The sequence below is a fragment of the Balaenoptera physalus genome (genome assembly GCF_965194825.1).
Source record: "Balaenoptera physalus genome assembly, chromosome: 7".
Classification (NCBI taxonomy): domain Eukaryota; kingdom Metazoa; phylum Chordata; class Mammalia; order Artiodactyla; family Balaenopteridae; genus Balaenoptera; species Balaenoptera physalus.
This window is the reverse complement of record NC_138886.1, coordinates 11,684,148-11,709,714: the sequence shown is the minus strand read 5'-3', so window position 1 is coordinate 11,709,714 and position 25,567 is coordinate 11,684,148. Positions and strand designations below refer to the sequence as shown.

General features: G+C 42.9%; 1 protein-coding gene and 1 pseudogene across 12 annotated transcripts in view; both read right to left on the bottom strand.

The window, feature by feature from the left end:
- DENND1A (DENN domain containing 1A) overlaps positions 1-25,567 on the bottom strand; it is a 533,368-nt gene that overhangs the window by 163,660 nt on the left and 344,141 nt on the right. For all 11 annotated transcript variants that reach the window (XM_082467741.1, XM_082467740.1, XM_082467739.1 and 8 more), the window contains one exon: positions 16,812-16,913. In XM_082467741.1, coding sequence (XP_082323867.1) covers positions 16,812-16,913 — 102 coding nt within the window. The remainder of the gene's footprint in view (positions 1-16,811; positions 16,914-25,567) is intronic.
- On the bottom strand, positions 3,824-8,783 carry LOC309663631 (mitochondrial fission regulator 1-like pseudogene; annotated as a pseudogene). Its single transcript has one exon. The product of its transcript is annotated as a mitochondrial fission regulator 1-like pseudogene (transcript).

The window sequence follows — 25,567 nt, the reverse complement described above, 5'->3', positions numbered from 1 at the left end:
TGTGACCCACTAAGTTGATTTTATGGTTTCACTAATGGGTAACTACTTGCAATTTGAAGAAATCCATTTTTAGGGTGTAAAGTAAAATCCCAATGGCATTTAGTAATCATGACCAAAGAGTCAAAATGCTTGGCACTCAATTTACCCAGTAAATTGTAGCTGTAATGTACACTGAATTTCTCCTGTCTCTTTTAAAAAGGGAACTCTGATCTTTGCAGATCTTTGCTTTTCCAGATACCTGTACAAAGTGAAGAGCCAAATGTTGAATAAATGAGTTTTCCAAGATCTAGAGTTCAAAGCAGATTGCATATTTTGCTCACTCTTTCATTCATTCACTCATTCCACAAACATTCATTGAATGCCCCTGTGAGCCATGCATTGTGCTAGGGCTGTGTTCACAACCATGTAGAGCCCAAATGCTTAGGAGGGGAGAGAGTTATGATACAGTACGTGGTATAAAAGAGGTATGGGAAAAATGTTATGAAATCCCAGTGCCAAGCTGTGGAAGCATCACAGAAGTGACATTTGAGGAGTGCCCTACAGAGCAAATAGGTTTAGCCAAGCAGAGAAGGAACGGTATCCTAACCAGAGGGAATAGCATGGAAAGAAGCATAGAGATGTGACAGAGCATGAGGCCTTGGGGAATGGGATCACTCTCCTAGTGGCTGGGAAACGGGGTATGAGGAGTGAAGTGATGCAAGATGAGGCTGAGAGGTTGCCTGGGGTCAGCGTCCAGCTTGTGAAGAAGCTTGGATGCAGCATAGAAGGACTGGAAACTACTCTGGCCTGGGGCACTGTAGGTGCTCTGTAAACAGTATCTTTCTCCCTTTGCCTTCTCCCCCTTCTCACACCAATGAAGACCGCTCAAGATGGTTTCTCTCTCTTCACATGCTTAGAAACCTCTTGGATATCCCTCAAAAATTCCACCAAGGAAGAACAAGAAGTTTAAGTGATTTAAAACACATCATTAAGTCATTTGTGATCTTTTTATCCAAAGAATATGGAGAAGAAAGAGAAACTACAGTCCTGAAGACATACAAACCATAAAGCCAACAGGCAAGATTCAAGTGTTTCAGGAGAGAGGAGGAAAGATGATTTTTCCATCATAAAACTAGTAATAATCATATCACAGAAAATTTAGAAAATGAGGGAAAAAAATGTTAACTCATAACTTTACTATCCTAATATACCACTGTTGATAATTTGGAAGTTCTTTTAAAAATCTTACTTCTGAGTATCTGGCTGTTTTCCTTAATTATGGTCATGGTAGATGTATCATTCAATATTCTGCTTTTTCCACTAAACTGTATCCTTAGCATTTCCTGTGTTGCCCACATTCTTCATAACCATCATTTTTAGTGACTGTATGGTACAGTCCATTGAATAACAGTGGAATAGATCACCTTAAACGCTCCCCTTAATTTTGGATATTAAGGTTGTTTCCAACTTCAGTTAACATAAACAATGTTATTTGGTTAGGTGGCGTTCTCCATTTAGAAGTATTTGCCTGAAAAAAAACCTTAAAAGTAGAATTATTGAGTCAAAAGGGAATATGTATTTTAATGTCCTATTACATATATCACCACATAAGAAAGCCTGACTTAGAAGAGCATCAATCAGGTTACAGAAAGCATGAAGTAAAAGAAAGGAGAGTGTAAGCAGATGGTAAAGGTCTCCGCATACATGTGCATACACAAAAACCTGTGAGTTTCAGGCCAAAGAATATTAGAAAGGGCCCCAACTGAGCTCTGGGAAATCAGTGATGAGGTGTGGTATGTTCACCTCACTGGAAGCCTGGAAGCGTCTGAGCTCTCTTTCGCCAAGCTTTTAAAAAGCCCTACAAATCTTACCCGTTGGCTAAACAGTGTATACTTAACACTCTTGAAGGAACAAGAGATGTTCTTTAAATTTTAAGAGAGAAACAGATGAAGAGTGCTTGGTTAAATGGCTGCGGAGGGAGGGACATTATGTTTCTGTTCAAAGCATCCACATGGGCTTGAGATAAACATCAGCAACGAAGACCCAATGCAGCCCCAAATAAATAAATAATAAATAAATTTATTTTTAAAAAAATGAAGTATGTAAACAAGCCTTTACACCAATAAATGATGGACTATTCTTGCCATATTCCTTCCCCCAAATCCATAGCTAGAGAACAATACAATATTGTCAGTGAAAGCAATACATTTGCAGGTTTCATGGAACCCAGCAAAGTACAACAGTATTAACCTTCCCAACTCCCTTTTTTTTTTTTTTTTAATGGTACAAAAAGCTAACTGAGATAAGATTACAAAATTTAAGACTAAATTGTCTAGGTAACTAGTAGAAAGCCAGAGCCCCCCTGCCTCCAAAGTCACCCCTTAACCCATGTCCATAAATCATGTGAAAATCAGCAGAGCTGTTCTGAAAGCTAATCAATATTAGAACTTCCTTTTTAAAATTAATTTCCAAGTCCTCTTCCTTTTTAAAATTTGCTTTATCAAGTCAAAACTAATATACAATAGAATGCATATATTTAAAAAGGACAGTTCAATGAGTTTTGACAAATATATACATCTGTGTAACCATCACCACAATCAAGAAATAGAACATTTCCTTCACCTCAAAATGTTCCTTCCTGCCCTTTTCAATCAGTTCCTGCCTTCTCCATCCCAGGCCGAGGCAACCACTGGCCTGCTTTCACCCACTGTAGAGTAGTTTTCTCTCTTTTAGATTTTAAATACATGAAATCATATAGTACATTCTCATGTGTCTGGCTTTTTTTGCTCAGTGTAATATATTCAAGATTCATCCATGTTGTTTTGTGTATCACAAGTATGTTACAATGTATAATGACTCATGTAGTAAAAAGTAGGGATAAAACATATTGTTTATCCATCTATCAGCTGATGGACATTAGGATTATTATTACCAGGTATTGTTTACTGCGAATAAAGCTGCTATAAACACTCATGTACAAACCTGTTTGGATATATATTTTCATTTCTCTTGGATAAATACCTAGGAGTGGGGTTATTGGGTTATATTGCTGGTGTACATTTAACTTCAGAGAAAACTGCCAAACTGTTTTCCAAACTGGTTGTACTGTTTTATGCTCCCATTACCAGTGATGAAAGTTTCAGATCAGTTGTTCCACATCCTTCCTAGCACTTGTTATTGTCAGTCTTTAAAAAAATTTTTTTAAGTCAGGTATGACTTACATACAGTAAAATTTACCACTTTTGGTGGTTAGTTTTATGAATTTTGAAAGATGCATATAGCCATGTAACCATCCCCACAATCAAGATACAGAACAGTTCCATCATCCCCCAAATTTCCCTTGTACCCCTTTATAGTCAGTGCTCCTCCCACCCCCTGCTCCTGACAACCACTCATCCGATTTCTCTCTCAACAGTTTGGCCTATTCCAAAATGTCAAATAAATGGATTATTTCACTTAGCATAATGTGAGAGTCATCCATTTTGTTGGATAGATCAGTACTTAGTTTCTTTTGATTGCCAAGTAGTACTCCATTTTACAGGCATACCACTGTCCTTCACCAGTTGAAGGACATCTGGAATGTTTCCAGTTTTTGGCAATTATGAACAAAGCTGCTAAAAACATTCACGTACATGTGTTCGTGTGTACATAAGTTTTCATCTTCTTGGGTGCATACCTAAGACTGAAATTACTTGGTCACATAGTAAACATTTGTTTAAGATACTCATTTATAAGAAATGCACAGTCTTTTTATTTTAGCCATACCAGTGGGTATATAGCAGTACCTTCCTTGTGGTATCAATTTACACCCTCATGGAGCATCTTTCCCTGTGCTTATTGGCCATTTTTTTTTTTTCTCTCCAAATCCTTCCTTTAATGTCAGGTAGTGCTTCAACCTAAACACACACAGGATACATACCGTAGAGAAAACGGACCTGAGGGCATCCGAGTCATGCACGGTGTGGTAGGTAAAAACCTTGGCCCAATGCAAAGGAGCAGTCAAGGGCCTGGAAGAAGGATGGTACTCTCTTTCCCCTCTCCATTTCTCTTTCCTACTGGGCTTAAACTAAAGTTTGTGGAAGAGAAAGAGCTTTCAATTAGTGGAACCAATGAGGCCCCAGGGCCTTGGAGGGTAGATTTGGTTGTACAGTACTACAAAATATATTTAAGAAAAAAACAGCCCAGGCCTCCCAGCAGCCCAAGTGTCAGCTGGTCCAGTGGCCCGACCTCTACATGTAGGTGTTGGACAGGGAAGGGGGAGAGAGTGATTGCTGGGCACTGGTGTCAGTTCACGATGGAGCAACATAAGATTTTCCCTGCTCTGTGAACGTGTACATAAACACAGCCCCCTGCCCTCAGCCCTGCTCTGCTGCAAGGAAGCCACTCAGAGTAAGTGACAGCTGGGCACGAAGTGTTCAGTAAGACCAGTTATGGGGTCTACTGCAGTGAAGTCAGTCATTCATTTAGGACCTATTTTCACACAGGGGCAAGGAAAAACCAGAAACTTCTATCTCACCCTTTAAACTGGAACATTCCAACCTACACAATTACCTGTAACGTGTCTCAGCTCAAAACAGGCCTTAGCTTCTGCTAAGGTTTGAAGTATGGAAAACATACAGTGCAGCTCTTCTCTTGGTCCAAGCTCTAGCTTTCGGCAAGACTGTTGCAGAAGATTTCTAATTGAGAGGCAGAAGGCATCTGCGGTGAGGATGGCAGCTATTGAAGGAATTCCAGGAGCCTGAGACTGAGTTTGCAGAGCTGAGGGCTATCAGTTTCCTTTTCTACTGGCATCTTTTTCCTTCAGAGCAAACTTCCTCCTTAGGACCTCAGAGATAAGCACGGCAGGGTCTTCCTCCCTCAATAAATTCCAGTTCAGGTCTTGGCTCTGCTTCACCCGGTGGAAGTCCTTTAGGGTACCCATCATATCTGCAAAGCTGCTGGCCTTGGACAGAGAGATGCAGTCATCTTCTTCAGACGAGCGACTGGTAGCTTTGTGTTCTGGTTTGCAACATTCAGGCTGGCAGAAAAAAGCAGGGGGGCTGATGGAAGCTCAGGGACCTGTACCTTGGTCTCCTCGGTGATGTCACTAATGACAAAGGAAGTTGTAGAGTGGAATGAGGATCCAAAACAAGGTAAGGGAGAAGAGACATTGAACTTCCTGCATCAGCTGCCACTATTTTAGCAATCTGGCTGCGCAGGTGGCTCAGCTCATGCTGTAGCTCTTTGGTGCAGCTAAGGGCTGGCAGGGCTGGCTTCTTCAAGGCCAGAAGCCTCTCCTCCAACCCACGCAGTTTGGGCACTGAGGCATTGCGCTGAATGACGATCAGAGGGCTGGGCTTCCAGGTGTGCCTCAGGGGGCGTGTATCGCTCCTGACCAGGGCATAAGTCTCCTCTACATCTGCAGCAATCCAGGCGATGTCAGCCAGAGTAGGGACTGGGGGTACATCCCTCAGACACAGGTCAGAGATGTTGGGCAGGGTCTCAAAGGATGCCCGGGGACATGGCTTCAGGGGCAGGTTGGTCCCGATTCTTCTCACTACACTTCGAGCAGCCCCATGCGGCTTGTTTTGCCAGATTGGGATGGTCATATTGGCCTCCATTCCTGACATTTCAACTGGCTCCTGCACTTGAAGGACAAGGCAGCCACATGGCAGCTCTGGAGGCTTGGGGTGGCAGGAGGCGTGAGGCCTTCATATCAGGCCATCTTAAGAAACACCAGACTTATCTTCCTCACGGCCCCTCCTACCACAGCCATACTGGCCATTTGAATATCTTTTATTGTTGAGTGTCTCTTCAAGTCTTTTGCCTACTTTTTAATTGGGCTGCTGTCTTATTATTCAGTTTAAGGGTTCTTTATATATTCTGGGGAAAAAGTCCTTTTGCAGATATAAGTATCAAGAATATTTTCTCTCAGTCTGTGGCTTGCCCCTTAATTTTTAAAATGGTGACTTGTTTTTTTTTTTTGGCTGCATTGGGTTGCTGTGCGCGGGCTTTCTCTAGTTGCAGTGAGTAGGGGCTACTCTCCGCTGCGGTGCGCAGGCTTCTCATTGCGGTGGCCTCTCTTGTTGTGGAGCACAGGCTCTAGGCGCGCGAGCTTCAGTAGTTGTGGCACATGGGCTCAGTAGTTGTGGCTCGAGGGCTCTAGAGCGCAGGCTCAGTAGGTGTGGTGCATGGGCTTAGATGCTCCGCAGCATGTGGGATCTTCCCGGACCAGGGCTCGAACCCATGCCCCCTGCATTAGCAGGCAGATTCTTAACCACTGTGCCACCAGGGAAGTCCCTGTGTTTTATGTCTTAGCTAAGAAAACTTTGCCTACCTTAAGCTCATGAAGATTTTCTCCTATCTTTTCTTCTATTCATTTTATAGTTTTTGCCTCTAAGTTTAGGTCTATAATCCATTTTGGGCTAATATTTGCAGGAGGTAAAAGTCAACACTAATTTTTTTCCATATAGATATCCAGTTCTTCCAGTGGCATTTGTTGAAGAAAACTATCTTTTCTCAATTGAATTACTTTGGCATGTTTGTTGAAGATCAATTAACCATTTATGTGTGGGCCTAATTCTGAACTATTTATTCTGTTCTGTTGAACTCTATGTTTACCTACAATGTTGATCTACATTTACTATAACTTTATTGGAAGTCTTAAAAGTAGGTAATATAAGTCCTACAACTTTGTTCTTTTTCAACATTGTTTTGGCTATTCTAGATCTTTCGCATATTCATGTGCATTTTAGAATCAGCTCAAGTTGTTTTTTTTTTTTAAGCCATCTGGAATTTGGGCTGGGATTATATTGAATCTATAGATCAATTTAGGAAAAATTAACATCTTAAAAATATTGAGTCTTCCAATCCAAAAAGTGGAGTATCTCTCCATTTGTTTAGGTCTTTTAAATTATTTTCTGAGAAATGTTTTATAGCTTTCAGTTTACAAATCTTGCACATATTTTGTTAAATGTATTCCTAAGTATTCTGTGTTTTGTATGCTATTTAAAATGGTACTTTAAAATATTTCATTTTTCAATTGCTCATTACTAGTATATAGAAGTACATTTGATTTTTGTATACTAACCTTATCCTGTACCTTTGCTAAATTTGTTTATGAGACCCCCTTTGGATTTTCCATATACATGATCATGTTGTCTGAATAAAGACAATTTTTCTTCCTTCTTTCTAACCTTTGGGGCTTTTATTTCTTTGCCTTGTCTTATTGAGTGGTTAGAACCTCCAGTACAATGCTGAATAGAAATGGGAAGAGCAAACATCCTTTTTTTGTTCTCGTTCTCAAGGGGAAAGCATTCAGTCTTTCACCACGAAGTATGATGTTAGCTGTAAGTTCTTCCTAGATGCTTTTTATCACTATGAGGATACCTAGGTTTGCAAAGAGCTTTTATCAAGGACAGATGTTGAATTTTTCCTAAAATACTTTTTTGGCTTATGTTTTGATATAGTTTTCCTTTTTTAGTCTGTTGATATGGTAAATTACACTGATTTATTTTCAAATATTTAACCAATCTGTACACACTTGATCATGATGTATTATCCTTTTTATATATTGCTGGATTCAATTTGCTAATATTTTGTTAAAGGTTTTTACATCTATATTTATTAGGTATATTGGTCAATATTTTTTTTTTTCTTGTAAATTCTTTGATTTTCATGTCAGGGTAATGCTGACCTCCTAAAATAAGGTGGAAAGTGTCCCTTTCCTCTCTATTTTCTGAAAAAGTTAGTGTAAGATATATCCTAAAATACATGATAGAATTAATCAGTGAAGCTATCTGGGCCTGGAGTTTTCTTTGTGGGAAAGTTTTAATTACAAATTCAAGTTTCTTTAATAGAAACAGTACTATTTTTCAATTTTCTATTCCTTCTTCAGTCACTTTATGTAATTTGTGTATTTCAAGGCATTTGTTCATTTCATCCAATTTGTCAAAATTATAGGCATCAAATTGTTCCTAATACTCCCTTAATTCCTTTTTTCTGTTTCTCTTTTTCAAAAAATATACATTTTGGAATATTCTTAGATTCACAGAAAAGTTGCAAAGATAGTAGAGAGAGCGCCCAGATACTCCTCACGCAGTTTCAGTTTCCCATATCTTACATTACCATGGTGCATTTGTCAAAACTAAGAAACTGACATTGGTACATTACTATTAACTAAACTCCAAACTTCATTGTGATTTCACCAGTTTTTCCATTAATGTGTCTTTTCTATCCTAGAATCCAATCCAGAATTCCACACTGCATTTAGTTGTCATGTCTCCTTAGTCCCCTCTGGTCTGTGACAGTTCCTCAGTCTTTTCTATGTTTTTTATGACCCTGATAGATTTCTTTAAAAATTAAAAAAAAAAATTTTTTTTTTTTCATTTTTTTGGCTGCACTGTGTGGCATGCGGTATCTTAGTTCCCTGACCAGGGATTGAATCCGTGCCCCCTGCAGTGGAAGCACGGAGTCTTAACCACTGGACCGCCAGGGAAGTCCCTGACCTTGATAGTTTTGAGAAGTACTGGTCAGGTATTTGATAGAACGTCCCTCAATTTGAGTTTATCTGAAGGTTCTGTCGTGATTTTACTGGGTTTCTGGAAAGAATAACACAAAGGTGACATATCCTCCTCATCACATCATATCAAGTTTACAATAATATTCACATGACATCACTTGGTTAAGGTAGTTTCTGCCATTTCTCCACTAAAGTTACTCTTTTTCCCTTTATATACACTAGTTTTGGAAGTGAGTCACTAAGTCCAGCCCACACTCAAGTGTGGTGTGTGTGTGTGTGTGTGTGTGTGTGTGTGTGTGTGTGTGTGTGTGTGTGTGTGTGTGTGGTACGGACACAGAGATTAAGTTCCTTCTCCTAGACAGGACAATATCTACAGATATTAATTTGAAATTCTTCTATAAGGAAGATTTGTCTCTTCTCCCCTACCAATTCTCTTCATTAGTGTTTGTATGGTATATCTTCTCTACCCGTTTACTTTTCATCTGACTCTTTAAAGTGGAATTCTTGTAGACAGCATATAATTGGGTCTTACTTTTAAAATATAATTTAATAATCTCCAATAAGTGGAGTATTTAGACCATGTACATTTAATGTAATATTCACTATAGTTGGGTAACTCTATCATCTTGCTAACTTTTCTATTTGTTCCATCTGTGTTTGGTTCCTTTATCCTTCCCACCTCCAAAATCTTTTGGATCTTCAATATTGGCTTATTAGCTATATATCACTGTCTTATTTTTTTTCCTTAGCGGCTCTTCTAAGGTTTACAATATACATTTTTAAAAAATTTATTTATTTACTTTTGGCTGCATTGGGTCTTCATTGCTGTGCATGGGCTTTCTCTAGTTGTGTCGAGCGGGGGCTGCTCTTCGTTGCAGTGTGCGGGCTTCTCATTGTGGTGGCTTCTCTTGTTGCGGAGCACAGGCTCTAGGCGCACAGGCTCAGTAGTTGTGGCTCGTAGGCTCTAGAGCGCAGGCTCAGTAGTTGTGGCACACAGGCTTAGTTGCTCTGTGGCATGTGGGATCTTCCCGGACCAGGGCTCGAACCTGTGTCCCCTGCATTGGCAGGCGGATTCTTAACCACTGTGACACGAGGGAAGTCCTACAATATACATTTTTAACTTAATAGTCTACTTTCAAATAATATTATACCAGTTTACATGTAATTTAAGAACCTTAAAACAGTATACTTCCATTCTCCCCGTCCTTTGTCCTACTATTGTCACACATTTTACTTCTACGTGTAGCACATAATACACTGATATTATTTACTTTAAATTCACAATTATCTTTTATAGAAATTAAAAATGAGAAAAGAAGTCTCTTACATTTACCCACATATTTACTACTCCTGGCACTCTTCACTCCCTTATTGTCCAAGTTTCTCTATGGTATTTTTCTGCCACGTGAAGAACCTCCTTTAACATTTCTTGCGGTGCAGGTCTGTTGACAATGACTTCTTTCACTTTTTGTCTGAAGAAATTTTAATTTTGCCTTTATTTTTGAAGGATATTTTCACTGGATATAGATTTCGAGGTTGAAGAAAATTTTCCTTCATTACTTTAAAAAATCTCATTCCAGGGGCTTCCCTGGTGGCGCAGTGGTTGGGGGTCTGCCTGCCGGTGCGGGGGGCGTGGGTTCGAGCCCTGGTCTGGGAGGGTCCCGCATGCCGCGGAGCGGCTGGGCCCATGAGCCACAACTACTGAGCCTGCGCGTCTGGAGCCTGTGCTCCGCAACAAGAGAGGCCGCGATAGTGAGAGGCCCGCGCACCGTGATGAAGAGTGGCCCCCGCTTGCTGCAACTAGAGAAAGCCCTCGCACAGAAACGAAGACCCAACACAGCCATAAATAAATAAATAAAGAATCCTGGTCAAAAAAGGTGATGATTTACTTTAAAAAAAAAAAAAAAATCTCATTCCAGTATCTTCTGGTTCATGTTGTTTCTTACAAGAAGTCTTCCGTAATCACTTTTTTCTTTCACATAATGTGTCTTCCTTCTTTAGCTAACTTTAAACTTTTCTTTGTATCACTTGTTTTGAGTAATTATGATGCACCTTTGTGTGGTTTTGTTTGGGTCTATTATGCTTGAGGTTCATTGAGCTTCCTGGAACTCTGAGTTTATTGTTTTCATCAAAACTGAAAAAAAAATTGGCTATAATCTCATTAAGCGTTTTTTCTGTCTCTCTCCGCCCTCCTCTCCTTCTAGGATTCTAATTACATGTATGTTAGTCCTCCCGGTATTGTGCTATGGGTCCTCGAGGTTCTGTTAACCTTTTTTCAGTTTTTTTCCCTTCTATGCTTCATAATGGATAGTTTTTATTGCTATGTCTTCGAGTTCACTGATCATTTGTGCTGTAGTGTCTAATATCCTTTTAATTCTATCAGTGAAATTTTCATTTCAGGTATTATATCTTTCACTTCTAGATATTCCCTTTCATTCATTCTTTTTTTATCCTCCATTTCTCTCCTCATTTAGTTCAAGTCTTCCTTTAAATTCATGAGCATACTTATAACTTTTATAATGTCTGTCTTAAGGTTCTCATCTGTTAATTCCATCATATCTGTCATTTTTGAGTTTGTTTCTGTTAACTAATTTTTCTCTTGGTTACGGGTTACATTTTTCCTGATTCTCAACATGTCTAGTTTTTTTTTTTTTTAACATCTTTATTAGAGTATAATTGCTTTACAATGGTGTGTTAGTTTCTGCTTATAACAAAGTGAATCAGTTATACACATACATATGTCCCCATATCTCTTCCCTCTTGCATCTCCCTCCCTCCCACCCTCCCTATCCCACCCCTCTAGGTGGTCACAAAGCACCGAACTGATCTCCCGCTGCTATGCGGCTGCTTCCTACTAGCTATCTATTTTATGTTTGGTAGTGTATATATGTCCATGCCACTCTCTCACTTTGTCCCAGTTTACCCTTCCCCCTCCCCGTATCCTCAAGTCCATTCTCTAGTAGGTCTGCATCTTTATTCCCGTCTTGCCCCTAGGTTTTTCTGACCTCTTTTTTTTTTTTTTTAGATTCCATATATATGTGTTAGCATATGGTATTTGTTTTTCTCTTTCTGACTTACTTCACCCTGTATGACAGTCTCTAGGTCCATCCACCTCACTACAAATAACTCAGTTTCGTTCCTTTTTATGGCTGAGTAATATTCCATTGTATATATGTGCCACATCTTCTTTATCCATTCATCTGTTGATGGACACTTAGGTTGCTTCCATGTCCTGGCTATTGTAAATAGAGCTGCAATGAACATTTTGGTACATGACTCTTTTTGAATTATGGTTTTCTCAGGGTATATGCCCAGTAGTGGGATTGCTGGGTCGTATGGTAGTTCTATTTTTAGTTTTTTAAGGAACCTCCATACTGTTCTCCATAGTGGCTGTATCAATTTACATTCCCACCTGTCTAGTATTTTTTTTGATAGGATGCTAGATATTGTGAATGTTACATTGTTGGGTGTCAGATTTTGTTGTCTTTTTTAAAAGAGGGTTGAAGTTTACTTTGACAGGTTAATTTTCCTGTATATCAGGTTGATCCTGATAAGGCTTAAAAAGAAATGGTTTTGTTTAAAAGTTTTTACTGAAGTTTAACATACGTACATACATACATAAAAGTACACATTATCATTTGTGTACAGCTTGATAAATTCTTGCCCATGTACTTGGCACTCAGATCAAAAGCCAGCACATTACCAGCATCACAGAAGCTCTGTCTTGTGTTCCTCAAGGCTTGATTTTAAGCTGTGTGAGGGCAGGGCTAAAATCATCTTTACTCTAGAGCTAATTTAGACTACTACATCAAGGCATGGCCTCCGGGGGTCTCTAACGATTGCCTGAGTGATCAACAAGATCTTACTCTGGCTGGCTGAAGCTTGAATGACTCCTACTCTTAGGAGCTCCCCTCTACACACGGGCAGATCAGCCTACAGAAGATGAGTGAAGAGGACTCAATTCAGATTTTTGCTGAGTAGCTCCCTCCTATCTGGTGCTCTGACACACAGATTTAAACCACCTCTCCCTCAAACCCAGATCTCTACCCCCTTGATTCAGCAAGATGGTGTGCTTTGCTGGGGAGTCCCCTCTGGCAACAGGGTCCAGAAAATGCCTCAAGGCAGAAAGCCAGGGGGATCCTGGGCCTCATCTCAGTTGCTTCCTTTCTCTCAGGGATTATATTCCCGCACTGCTTGTTGTCCAATATGTGAAAACAGCTGTTTTCATATTTGCCCAGAGTTTTATTTGTAAAGGGAGGGAGGAAAAATTCAGTTCCAATTATTCCATCATGGCTAGAAGCAGAACAAAGGCCTCTTTTAATAAAATTTCCAGCATGGATGCCATGTTTTGCAAGATTTCATCTACCAAAATAACCCAATCCATATGTCCCTTCCATCCTTCCATCTATCTACTCAGTGGCTGCTACATCCCTCGGAAACAAAGATGAATAAAACTTGATTCCTGCCCTCAAAGAACTCACAATTAAAAGAGAAAGCCAGAAATGTGTAATAAATTATACCACTGGATAGTAAGTATAATTTTATAAGCAATATAAAGGTTTGTGAGGACAAAGAGAAAGGTACGGTCAAATCTACTTGGAGAGGTCAGGGAAGGTTTTTACAGACTTAGGTTTAGCCTAAGTTTTGAAAAATGAGTTTCATTTTTCACTAGTGATTGACAGATGGGGTAGGACATTTGGGACAAAAGAAACTGTATGCAAAGTATAAAGTTATGAAACAACATGTAAGCTTGGGAGAACTACTGATTCCAAACACCTATAACATAGGGTTTGAAGCAGGGACAGAAAAGAGCTAAAGTTATGGGAAAAAAATGGGAGGACCCTACCATAAAGGAGGGCCTTGCATGCCATGCTAACCATCATTTGCACCTGTAATTCATCATCATTGACTATCACCTACAGAGCTCATAGGATAACTGCTTTATACATATTATATTCATTACATTTAATTCTCACAACCACATCTTATAAGGAAACTAAGGCTCAGAGAGCTTACATAATTTTGCCCAAGATCACATGATTAGTAAGTGAAGAAGCCAGAATTTAAACAAAGGTCTGATTCCAAAGCCAACAAAAGGAACCTGCCTCTAATCTATAGGCACTGGGAAGTTATAGAAGGATGTTTTTGTCTTCAGAACTTGTTTTTTGTTTTTAAAATCATATTCATTGATGAAATGGTTTTCAGTAGGAAGAAATAAAGTTAAATTTATGTTTTAGAAAGGGCTCTCTAGTACATGAGGAAGAAGGGCTGGAGTCTGAAGAACCAGTTCAGAGGCTGCTGGAAACAGTACAGGAGAGAAATAAGAGCTTGGATTAGGTGGTGTTTAGGAGAGATGGCGACAAGGATTCGGGAAAGTTTAAGAAGCAGAATCTGTCAGATGCAGTAAACAAGTAGCTTTAGCAAAAGGGGAGATTGTGAGGTCAACTGTGGACATGCTGATACACTGAAAGAACCTGGTCCTGTACCACGAGCAGAGGATGCAAAGGTGTACCGGACAAGATTTCCCCTCTCAAGGACTTGACAGCTCATGTAGCCTCAATGAAGGCAAGCACCTTTCAACACTAGATGGTGTGGACATCATCAGCGCCCTGTGCTTCAGCCCCAACAGATACTGGCTCTGCTGCCACAGGCCCAGCATCCAGATCTGGGACTTGAAGGGCAAGGTCATTGTAGGTGAACTGAAGCAACAAGTTATCAGTACCAGCAGCAAGGCACAGCCGCCCCAGTGTGACTCTCTGGCTTCGTCTGCTGTTGGCCAGACTCTGTTTGCTGGCTACACGGACAACCCGGAACGAGTGTGGCAGGTGACCATCGACACCCACTAGAAATACATGGCAGACCTTTAAAAATAAAAAACTGGTTTTCTGAGTTAAAAAAAATCAAATCTATAAATCAAATCTATGAATTCCACTGAAACACAGTAAGTACTATATTGACCATATTCCCTCCTCACTACTATCTTGGAACCTTTGATGAGTCTAAAGCCCCATTCTGGAAACAACTGCTGTGGAACATTCTCAACCCTCCACAAATCAGCTTGCAAATGGGAGGTCCTTTTCATGTGGGCTGAGAACTGTTAGGACATGGAGGGAACCAACCGTCCTCTAACTCTGGCTATAATTATTGACAATGATTTTATTAAGAACAAATGTAGCACCATTTATCAAACACTGACAACAAGTGAGCACGGTGTCAAGCATCTGATGAACACCCCCATCTCATTTACCTGCCACAACGATCTAATGACAGGCCTAGCAGTCCTCTTTTGAGGATGGGAAACTGAAGCTCAGAGAGGGAAAATAACTTGCTCAAGTTTCCTTGGTTCCCTGAGGCTACCTCACTGATCATTTGAAAGGCATCTTGGAATGTGCCATCTTCAGGAAGCCTTCATTACCCTCTCCCTGGGCTCCTCTGTGCCTGATTCCTATTTTCTTTGTGGCCCCTGTTATGCTATATCCTGAGATATACGTGATTCACATGTCTGTTTCCCCCACTGGAATATGCTCTTTGAAGGAAAGGACTAGATCTGCTTCATCTTTACTGTTCGATGCCCAGCCCTGGCTCAGAGCACTGCATATGGGATAGTCAGTCCATTCCATGGTTTCTGAGCCATCAGTCACTCATCTTGGGCTGCCTGGGGCCCCTGGCCATTCCTTGTACTTCAAATACCCCAGGCTCACTTGCCACATTTATTCAGCACTTGCAAGGTCCATACCTAAGACACCCATGACTTAAAGGGAGAACTTTTCCACTGAAAGGGAACCGGAATAGAAAGCTCAAATTCCTTGGACCAAAAAGAACTCAAATTACAGCCCAGAGGCCCTGAGACACCAACCACATACCCTGTCCTGACATGATCAACAGCAAACCTCATAGGGTCTGGCACTTTTATTTTTCCCACACTGTCATCTCTCTCTGCCTCAGACTGGGACCGTGTACACGGATTAGAGACAGCACGGGCTGGGTGTCATCCAGACTAGGCTCCAATCACAGCTCTGCCCCCACCAGCCGTATGATCTGTGGCAAGACACGTGCTCCCTGAGGTTCTTTTCTCCCTCACCTACTCCATGGGGCTAGGATGCCAACTGAATGAGACCCCGAATGCAGAAGGCACCTAGGGGGCAGCGGGGCTCGGGGGGTCTGTGGAGTGACAGAGTTGGGTTCACTTCTTGGCTCCCCCTCTTTTTAGCTCTGTGAGTAAAGAGAGGATAAGAAAAATACCTTCCTCAGAGTTGTGTGAAGAGTAAATGGGAAGTCAGTGATGAGTGTTTAGCACATAGAAGGCAATGAATTGTAGCCACTGTTTAATTATGGCACAAATGACACATCCTTACAGAACACAACGGACCCCCCCCAAAATCTCACAGTGAGTTAAGAGCAGAGGAGTCTGAAACCCTGCTGCAAACCATTCACCAACAAGCAGCGATCTCTCCCAGACAGCTAACCCCCAAGTGCCACTGGGACTCCTGGCAGTAATGCAGCAGCAGTGGCCACCTGCCACCACACAAGCCCAGCCCCACATCGGCACACACAGCCAGGAACACCCACTCCTTCCAGTCTGGAAGCCAGTGTGACTTTACAGACTTTCTTGCAAGCAGAGTTATGGAGGCCAAACCACAAACATCAGAACTGTACTTCCCAGGGAACCCCGACCCCCTTCATTCGTATGAACAATGGGGGAGGCTGGGTCTACTTCGAATAGCCACCCACAAGGCAGCTCTGAGTGGCAACATGAGACAGGTGTGTGGTCAGATGTCAGTGTGGCAAATGTGGCAGCCAGTTGCTTTTCGCTAAATAGGCCCACCTTCTGTCTAGACCTGAGGTAACTAAGAAAGATCTAGGGCACGTGGAGCCACATTCAGAGCACTGGCAGCAGATACCCTGCTGCGTGGGAAACAGCTGCGTTTGATGATGGCACAGGAAGAAAAATGTAGGTCTGAAGTGCCCCAAATTGCTCATACTGAAGCCCTTCCACCCGCCTTCAGTGGGGTTACCCCGGGAGGCTGTCCTGCTCTCTGGACACGGCAATGGCAATGAGGATGGCAAGACCCCCAGGCTCCACAGGAAGAGGGGCCGTCTAGACCCTGGGGCCGCTTCAGATGAGGGTTATGAGAGCAAAACAAGACTAGAAAAATGAACCACCTCCCAACTTGCTTCACTGAGACAAAGGTTCCAGAGGTAACAGAAACCAACCGCAGTTCTTAGGCCACAGGAAAACCACAGCTGTATCCATCCCTCCTCCTCCCCAAAGGCATGTTCACGTCCACTGCATGAGCTCCCGGGAGTCAGAACTCAAGAGCTCATTACCTACCACATCATTTGGGAGGCTCTGGAGGTCATCAAAGGGGGTTTCCAGGGTGTTGGTGTCCACATTCAGAATCACGACATCATCCAGGGCCATGTTTCTGACTTTCTGCAAGTAAGAAAAAAATCCAGAAGAGAAAATCACTGAAGCCCCACGAAGACACAGATACTTCTCTGGCTTTCTCTGGGAAAGGGGAGTAAGGAAGAAAAGTGACATTTGACAAAGGTATACTCCGTGGCAGGCTCAATGCCAGGCAGTTCACATGTGTGAGGCCATTTAACTGTCACAAAAACTCTGTGAGCTTGTATGGTCACCCCCAAGCCGCAGGAGTGGAAAGGGTTTCAGAGACTAAGTTAACATGCCCTAGGTCACACAGCTAGGGGGAGAGATCTTTATACCCCAACATTATTTCTTTCCCTATATTTTCAAATTAAAAAAAAAAAAAAAGAAGCTGAAGTCTAAACCTCTGGCTCTAGGAACTCTGATATACAGGTAGGGTCTTATGACAGCCCCATTCAATCCATCCCCTCTCATTTACCAAAGACTACTTGCCCATCTCTGTCGGGTCTTGGCATTTTTGGGTATGGAATACGTGTACAGCCTAGTGTTAACACATTAACATTTCTCTTTAACATTAAGTAGAAAGGTCACACTTTCAAATTGGTTCCATTTTCCATAGAAATCCAGCTAGTGAATCATGGCTCCGAGGCTCTGGCCATAACCCGTTATTCTACTGGTACAGTAATAGGAAGGGTAAGGGAGACTAGTGTCTACTAGGTGTTCGTGTTTGGTGAGAGGAGGAAGGTACAGTATGGAGAAAAGAAGAGCCCACTATCTGGGAGCAACTGTCCATCGTCTGTAGAAGTATAAGACTGTATGTAAGCTAGTTTTCAATCACACTGTTTACCCACCGCTAGAATCCATCTCTACTTTCCTCCTGCCTACCTACCACTTCCAATCTCACTCAATCCTCTTACCCCATCATATATCAAAGCTCATTTCTTTAGAGTCTCGAACTTTCATTTTGCCCTGATTAAGCAGAAAGACCCTATAATTTGTGGTCCAAACTGGGACACCTGTGGATGTGAAAGAGCATATTACACCAGGGCAGCAGCATAAGACGGGCTAAGTGGTCACCCTATGTAGAAGGGGTCAGTTTCATTATTAGCCACCCTCTGAGCTACTGGGTACGACTGTGCAGGTGTGCACTGCCTAAGCACGCCCAGCCAGCCAAGGTGAGGCTGAGATCGGCCAACCCCTGTGCTTGCTGAGTGGCAACAGTTGAAGGTGGGGGTGGGTGCTGGTGGAGGGAGGGAATGAGGACGCCTTTTCCTAATTCATCCAAGAGCACTGTATAGGTTAGCGATGGAGCTGGACGTCCCAGTGGCTGCTTTAGCCTAAGTTTGCTAATGCCCTGGAAATGGACAACAATTAAAGTGTAGTAGATGCCTACTAGTGTTTGCTCTATGTTTTACTTACTAATTCTCATTTAATTCTTATCAAATCCTGCAAAGTGCACACCATTACCTTCCTTTTAGGTAACTTGAGGAAAATGAGGTTCAGAGAGGGGAGGTGAGTGGCAGAGGTAACACAGCACCGGCCACCTCCACAGCTCATGTTCTTGCGCTGCACCTCAACCTCTTCGTCATCAGACACCCGCAGTGAAACTGACCTCTGCCACCCTTGTCGCTCTGAGCCCTAGCACCCCTTTGCCTGCCTGCCTCCCCCTGCTGGGGTGTGGGTTCCCTCAGGGGCTCATCAGTTTGGTGCAGCACTGCATAATAACCAGCACCCAACAAAATGATTGGCACTTGGTAAGGGCTCATTAATACTGGTTGATGTTTGTTGTCTCAAATCCCAGCCTCTAGGACAGAATTTCATACCTAAGCAAACATTTTGAGATTCTTCCCAGCAGGAGGGCTGGAACCATGCTGGTCAGAAGCCTCTTAGGGTTGAAATAACACTCCCAGAGGGCAGGATCCTGGAACCCTTCTGCTCAACAAGACCAGGAGCCTCAAATTTCTTCTGCTGTTGACTTTTCCAGCGGCTAGTCAGTCCACAAACCTATCAATCAATTCATACATTTACTAAATGCTTCCTGTGGGCCGAGAGCCGCAGGGGAGGGACAGGTTTGCCTACTTAGAAGTTTATTCTTTCCTCCAAACCCCAAAACTGATATTAACTGACTGCTTTATTCACAGGGTAAAAAGCTATCAGCAAACAGCACTGATAACTAGTGTTTTACAAAGCACAATCCCATTTTACAGTTGAGAACATTAAGACTCATGGTGAATTGTCCAGGGCTCCTTAGCTGCAGTCCAACAGGTTAAATACTTTGCAGTGCACGAGCAGGAAGTTACAAAACAGCCTCAACAAGAACCCTTTTCACTTACATCACACTTCAGAGCTCAAAGCACTTTCACACAGATTCTTTCATTTTCAACAGTAGCTGGAGGTGAGGGATCACCATTTCAGAGACGAAAAACTGAGGCTCAGAGAGGTGAAATGGCTTGCCCAAGGTTACGTGGCTACTAACTGGCCTCTTCATCTGTAAAATCGAGAAGATAACTGACTGCTCACCCCACCTCAGCCCTCTTCCCCGGGGCTGCTGTGCGAATTAGAGGTGGTGTGTGCACAGCACTGGGCACACAGTAGGCTTTACAGTCGCTATTATTATTGCTTTTACAATATACACGTCACCCACGGCCAGTCTGGAAACTGTAGTGGCAGTGGCCTAAGGGCAAAAATCCTCTGGTCCCTCTTAGTAACTGCTGGGCTCTCACTTCAAAGGCTGAGACCGGCACTGGACACGGAATCGGAGAAGGGGCCACGAGGGGCTCCGGAACTCAGCCGGTGACTCCAGGCCTTGAGGACTGAGCTGAGGGTCGCTGCACCCCACAACTGCCAATTTTGCCTCATGTGACCTCCAAAGAGCTCCAGAGAGCCCCAAACAGATGGGGGCAAGGGGCCTGGCCATTGGAGAGAAGCCTCGGGCTGAAAGGCCCAGCGACAGGGCTGTTGATTCTGGACCAGAATTGGGTGTTGTTTCTGCGTTCCCAGTGGGGGCCCAGTGACACAGACCAGCCCTTGTGGGCTCTCCACGGCTGGGCTGGAATGGGCTTTTGATTTCTTCCCACTCCTGGTTGGAGGACTTGCCGCTTAAGCTGTGTGGAGTGTTTACTTTTTGAACAATGGCAGCAGGCTGAAGAAGAGGAAAAAACCTGGCTCTTTCTTCTGACTTAGCAGGCCAGGGTCCCCTTAGTAACCAAAGTGCCCGTGCACCAGGCTCCAGGAGGAGCTGGGTCGGCACAGTTTCCTCTCATAGGACAATGCTGCCCTCCTGGTGGTAAGACCTCTTCCAAAGGGGCTGGCGTGGACTCAAGGGCCTTCCTGAAGCTCATGTTCCCAGGGAAAGAATCGGAGGCCAGCTTGGCCGGATGGTGCCCTATCCCTGAAAGGCTCAAGGAAACAAGAGGAATGAAGAAAGGCAAAAAACAAAACAAAACCCCTCAAACTGGGGGATGGAGTGGGCGGTGCTGATGGAGAAGGAAACTGGGCCATTACTGGGTGACCGCATTTAACCCTGACCGTCCTATGAGGGAGGTATCACCAGCTCTGTGGTATGGAGGAGGCTCAGAGAGGTCAAAGAAACTGGTCCAAATCACACAGCTAGGGAGTGGCAGAGTTGACTTTTGAACCCAGTCTGACTCTTCTGAAGACGTCCTCAAACCAGCTGCTCAGACTCCAGAACAAGTATCTACATAGGGCATGGAGCTACACCAGCACTCTGAGGGCTTGCTTTCTCTTACGCAAAATGACATGTCTTTTGTATCATAAAAATTACAAATGTAAAAGAAAATGGGAAAGACAAAAAAGTTCAAAGAAGAAAATTGTGGTTATCCTAATCCCTCTACCGGGAGATAATGTTTTGGTGTATTTCCTTCCACAACCCTCTGCCCCAATCCCTACTTTTTAAAACACAGTTGAAACAATTCGTAATGTTTCTTTCTGATTTTCTCACTTATTACAATATAAGCAATATTTCACTTCATTAAAAGCTTCGGAAAGATCACTGCTAATTGCTACAAAATGTTCCACTTCATAGAAACAAACCCAATCAAGCCCCTTTTGTTGCCTATTTCCAGTTTTAAGAAATTATTATAAATAATATTGTTGTGAAATCTGTAGGCATAAAGCCTTGTGCTTTAGGATGGATTCCTAGAAGTGGAATTTCCTTTCCACTTCTTAAAGAGTGTCCCTCTCAAATTCGACTTTGAGAGAGATATCTTTACTTCCAATTATTTTAAAGTCATTTTAGCCACAGCTTGTGTTTCCTACTCTAAGTGAAGAAAAATCAGCAAAGACACGAGCAGATGTCAAAATAGTCCTCCAAAAACCCTACCCAATTAAAACACTTACTAGTACCGCAGCACACCGAGACAGCTCTCCGGTAGCTCGTCCCACCAACACATTCCCTCTCTTTTTAGTTACAACATATGCCAAAGCTCCTGCCAGCTGCAAACCCTCCCCCCACCAGACTCTATAGGCTTTTTCTCAGAATGAAAAAAAAAAAAAATGATACTGACATGCACACCGGCTTTCCAAATGGCATTTCTTACACAGAGAAACACACAAAAATGGTATCTTTCCATAAATATTATTAATCAAAAATGTCTTTCCCTTTATACTTTGTCACGGACAGACTTAGTCTGACCTCTGCCTTTCGGGACAAGAAAGGGAAAAATCAGAATATGGGAGGTGGTCAGGGTGGCTGAGTGGATACAGGCTCAACCTCATAAATCCTCCAGGTTTTCATCTGTAAAATGGGGATCACGATAGTACACACCTCACAGAGTTGTCGTGAGGATAGATAAGTGAATGTACGTAGAAGAGTTAGCAAGACTGCCAGGACATCCATAAGAGGCGTTCAACCAACAGCGGCTCTCTTGCCCGTCTGTCCCGTCTCCCTCAGTGTTTCTTGGAACCTCAGTGGAGCCTGGCTAACCTTACCCCGAAGGACCCGCGGGAGCAGAAAGTGTGCCTTTCCCCATGGTAGCCTATGGTTTACTCCCACAACCAGAAAAATATGTCAATCTAGAGTCATTAATACAGGCATTCGATTCCTTCCCTGGTCTGTGGGCTTCTTGGGGCCACCAAGACAGATATCTGTATTCTCAGCTCCTATCTCAATATTTGGCCCACAGCAGGCAATTTCTGAATGAATGCATGAATGAACGAGAGACAGTAGAGCCTAGAGAGGAAGCGCACAGGATCCAGAAGCCAGTCTGTCTGAGTTCTCACTTAGCTCCGCCACTCACCAGCTGTGTAAACTTGGGCACTTCACTTCATCTCTCTGTGCCTCAGTTTTCTCCTCTGTAAACAGTGCTTACACTTCATGCGTGTGATGAGGATTACATGGGTTAACATTTTTAAAGCACGTAGACCAGTGATTGGCACATGAGAAGCTCAAGATAAAATAAAATTTAAACAAAAATGAACGGGGCTTCCCTGGTGGCGCAGTGGTTAAGAATCTGCCTGCCAATGCAGGGGACACGGGTTCGAGCCCTGGTCCGGGAAGATCCCACATGCCGCGGAGCACCTAAGCCCGTGTGCCACAGCTACTGAGCCTGCGCTCTAGACCCCGCAAGCCACAACTACTGAAGCCTGCGTGCCTAGAGCCCGTGCTCCGCAACAAGAGAAGCCACCGCAATGAGAAGCCCACGCACCACAACGAAGAGTAGCCCTCACTCGCTGCAACTAGAGAAAGCCCATGCGCAGCAACGGAGACCCAACGCAGCCAAAAAATAAAATAAAATAAATAAATGTATTAAAAAAACCCAAAACACTGCAACAAAATATTTTTTTTAAAAAAGAATGGTCTTTTGAGGGTGATGGAAATATTGTATATCATTATTGGTAGTGGTTTCATGAATGTATAAAACTCAGAATTCACTGAATCGTACACTTTAAATGGATGGTTTGCTGTGTATAAATCACAACACAATGAGTTGATAAACATATTAGTGTTATGTCCAGAACACAGAATAAAGTCATAACAGACAGTGAAAAATAACAACGCATGAATGATGGTGACCAAATGCCACACGACAAGGTAATTCTGCCTTGAACCATCACCAATGTACATTCTGATTTGCAGCTGTGTTTGGCTCCCTGCCTCCTTCCTTTTTTGTCTAGCCTAGGGTTTTTAAAACTTTTTTTTTCTACTCATACCCTCCTAGGATAAATATAGAATCCAATGCCCATGATATACAACCCTACGTAAAAGTGGGGTCCACTTGAGGATCACTGTACCTTCGGTGTATCTTCTCGAGTCAAGAAGATTCTACTGAACCTTACTTTCTAAAGTTGGTTGTATGAAAACAATGGGTCCCCTCAACTCCTGCGCTAAAATATAAAGTATCAGCTGCACTTGCTCAAACCACACCAGTCCTCTACACAGATGGGGCTCACCCTGCCTATCTAGGGAGGGGATTGGGCAGCTAGTGACAAAGACAGGACTTAGAACCAGGTCATAAAATGAAGAGCAAGGATTTGCGCTGGTGATGTAATCCAGGGGATCCAAAGAATGGTCAGGAGCATGTGCTGTCTCCCTGGCTGAGGAAGCCGGGGGCTGGAGGTGGAGGAAAGAAGCTGGTCCTGGACCTTGAGGAGCAGGGGCCCAGACCCACCTCTGCTGCCTCAGCTGAGAACGGGGGTCCTTATCTTGTATGGGAGTTGTTGTCCTTTCACCAGGACCATCGTCAGGGCAGAGCTACATCTTATTTGTCTCTGCATCCCCAGTGCCCAGCACAGTGCCTGACACAGGGAAAAGGCTCATTAATTGGAGAATGAATTAAATATTGTGGCCTCTCACTCTACTGGGAGGCAGGCCTGGCACAGATGTCAATGTGAGCCCAAATGGACAATGTAAGCCCAATGTAAGAGTCTGCACAAGGAAGTGTGATGGGAATAACAATAATAATGACAGTGACAATAATCACATAAAATTATCATGATTAATGTGTGTAGAATTAATTCACAGTTGACACAGAAAGTAAGATAGGCATTACCATGATAGCTTAAGACGTGGGTTCTGGAATGAGACAGCCAGATTCAAGCCTTGCCTCTGCCACAGAGTATCCTTCAGTTAGTTCTTCACTTTTGAGCCTCAGTTTTCTCATCTATAAAATGGGGATAATACTACCTATTGTCCAGCTGTGTTTGGAGGTTTAAGTGGGATAATACATGTAAAGAATTTGACACAGTACCTGACCGCAGTAAGTACAATGAATGGGAGGCTCTGAAAAGCGAGTTTCTATCCTTGCGATTTGAAAGTAGGATTAGAGTTGCAAGACTATACGAATTTGAACAACTGATTTTCAGACCAAAGGCAAAGGCTAATGACTCCACTATTATGATTCTGTGCCATTAAAAACTACCACCAACCTATTGTTTTTTCCTGGCTATGTCTCAGGGACATGAGCATGAGCACATTCTCTGGAGCCAGACTGCCCGAGTCCGAATCCCAACTCCGCCAGTTATAATTGTGCTACTTTGGGCAAACCCTTTAACCTCTTTGTGCCTCAGTTTCCGCATGTGTCTGATGAGACTAACATAGTACTGACACCCAGGATAACGGTTACTCTTGGGTCAGAGGGAGAATGACTACAAGGAGGCACAAGAGGGGCTTCCGGGGGCTGGTGACATTTTGTCTCTTGATCGGGTGGCGGTTACATGGCATGCCTGCCTTGTAAGAACTCATCCTGCTCTATACTTTGGATGAGTGTACCTTTCCCATGAATCTCATACTTCAGTGACATGTTTAGGAAAAGCAAATAATATGGATTTCACTGGATTGTTATGGTGGTTAAATGAGTTAATATATGTATAGTACTTAGAATAGTGTCTGGCATATAATAAGCACTGGGTATTGACTATTATTATTATGAAAACAACATAGCAATAATTCTATGGATAAAAAGGATTCAATCTAGAATATATCTCACTGTCAGAAAATTTGTTTGCAAAGGTAGACACTTCCTGGACACCTATTGCTTCTCCAATCAGTCCTGTCCCCTTCTCCAGTGAGGAGCAAAGCAGCAATATTATTGGGTACCTTCCAAGGGACATTTGCAGTCCTGAGTCAGCCTGCTTTGGGAGAGCAGCAGAACTGAGTAGGAGTCAGATTGGGCTTTGAGTTTTATCTTCTTTAATGCCTACTTACTTACAGGACCCAGGGCAGGTTATTTAAACACAGTTGAACCTCAGTTTCTTCCTCTATAAAATGGGGCTATGACCACGTGCTACATAGGGTTGTGACAGGATTAAGTAAAAAGAAAAAAAATGGAAAAATTTATTTTATACCTACGTGGCCATGTTCCCATCTGCCCAGGGTACTGGTCTTGGCTACAGGCAGGCCCGTGCTCAGCCAGGGAGACAGCACATGCTCCTGACCATTCTTTGGATCCCCTGGATTACATCACCAGCACAAATCCTTGCTCTTCATTTTATACAGGCAGGCCTTCTCCTTGCTGGAGTGACCCCTGAGGTCTGTAAGGAGTCTCCTCTCCTATGGCCACGCCAGCACCTGAGGCAGCACCTCTGACACCAGCATCTAGACCACCAAGCAAAGGGGACGGGTCTACACCGACTTCCTGCAAAGACACTTTGCTTCAAGAGGATGCATCATCCTCTTAAATCAGAGCATTACGAAGCCCACAGAAAGCTCAGAGAAAGTCCAGTGTTCGTTTCTCTCTGAAAAA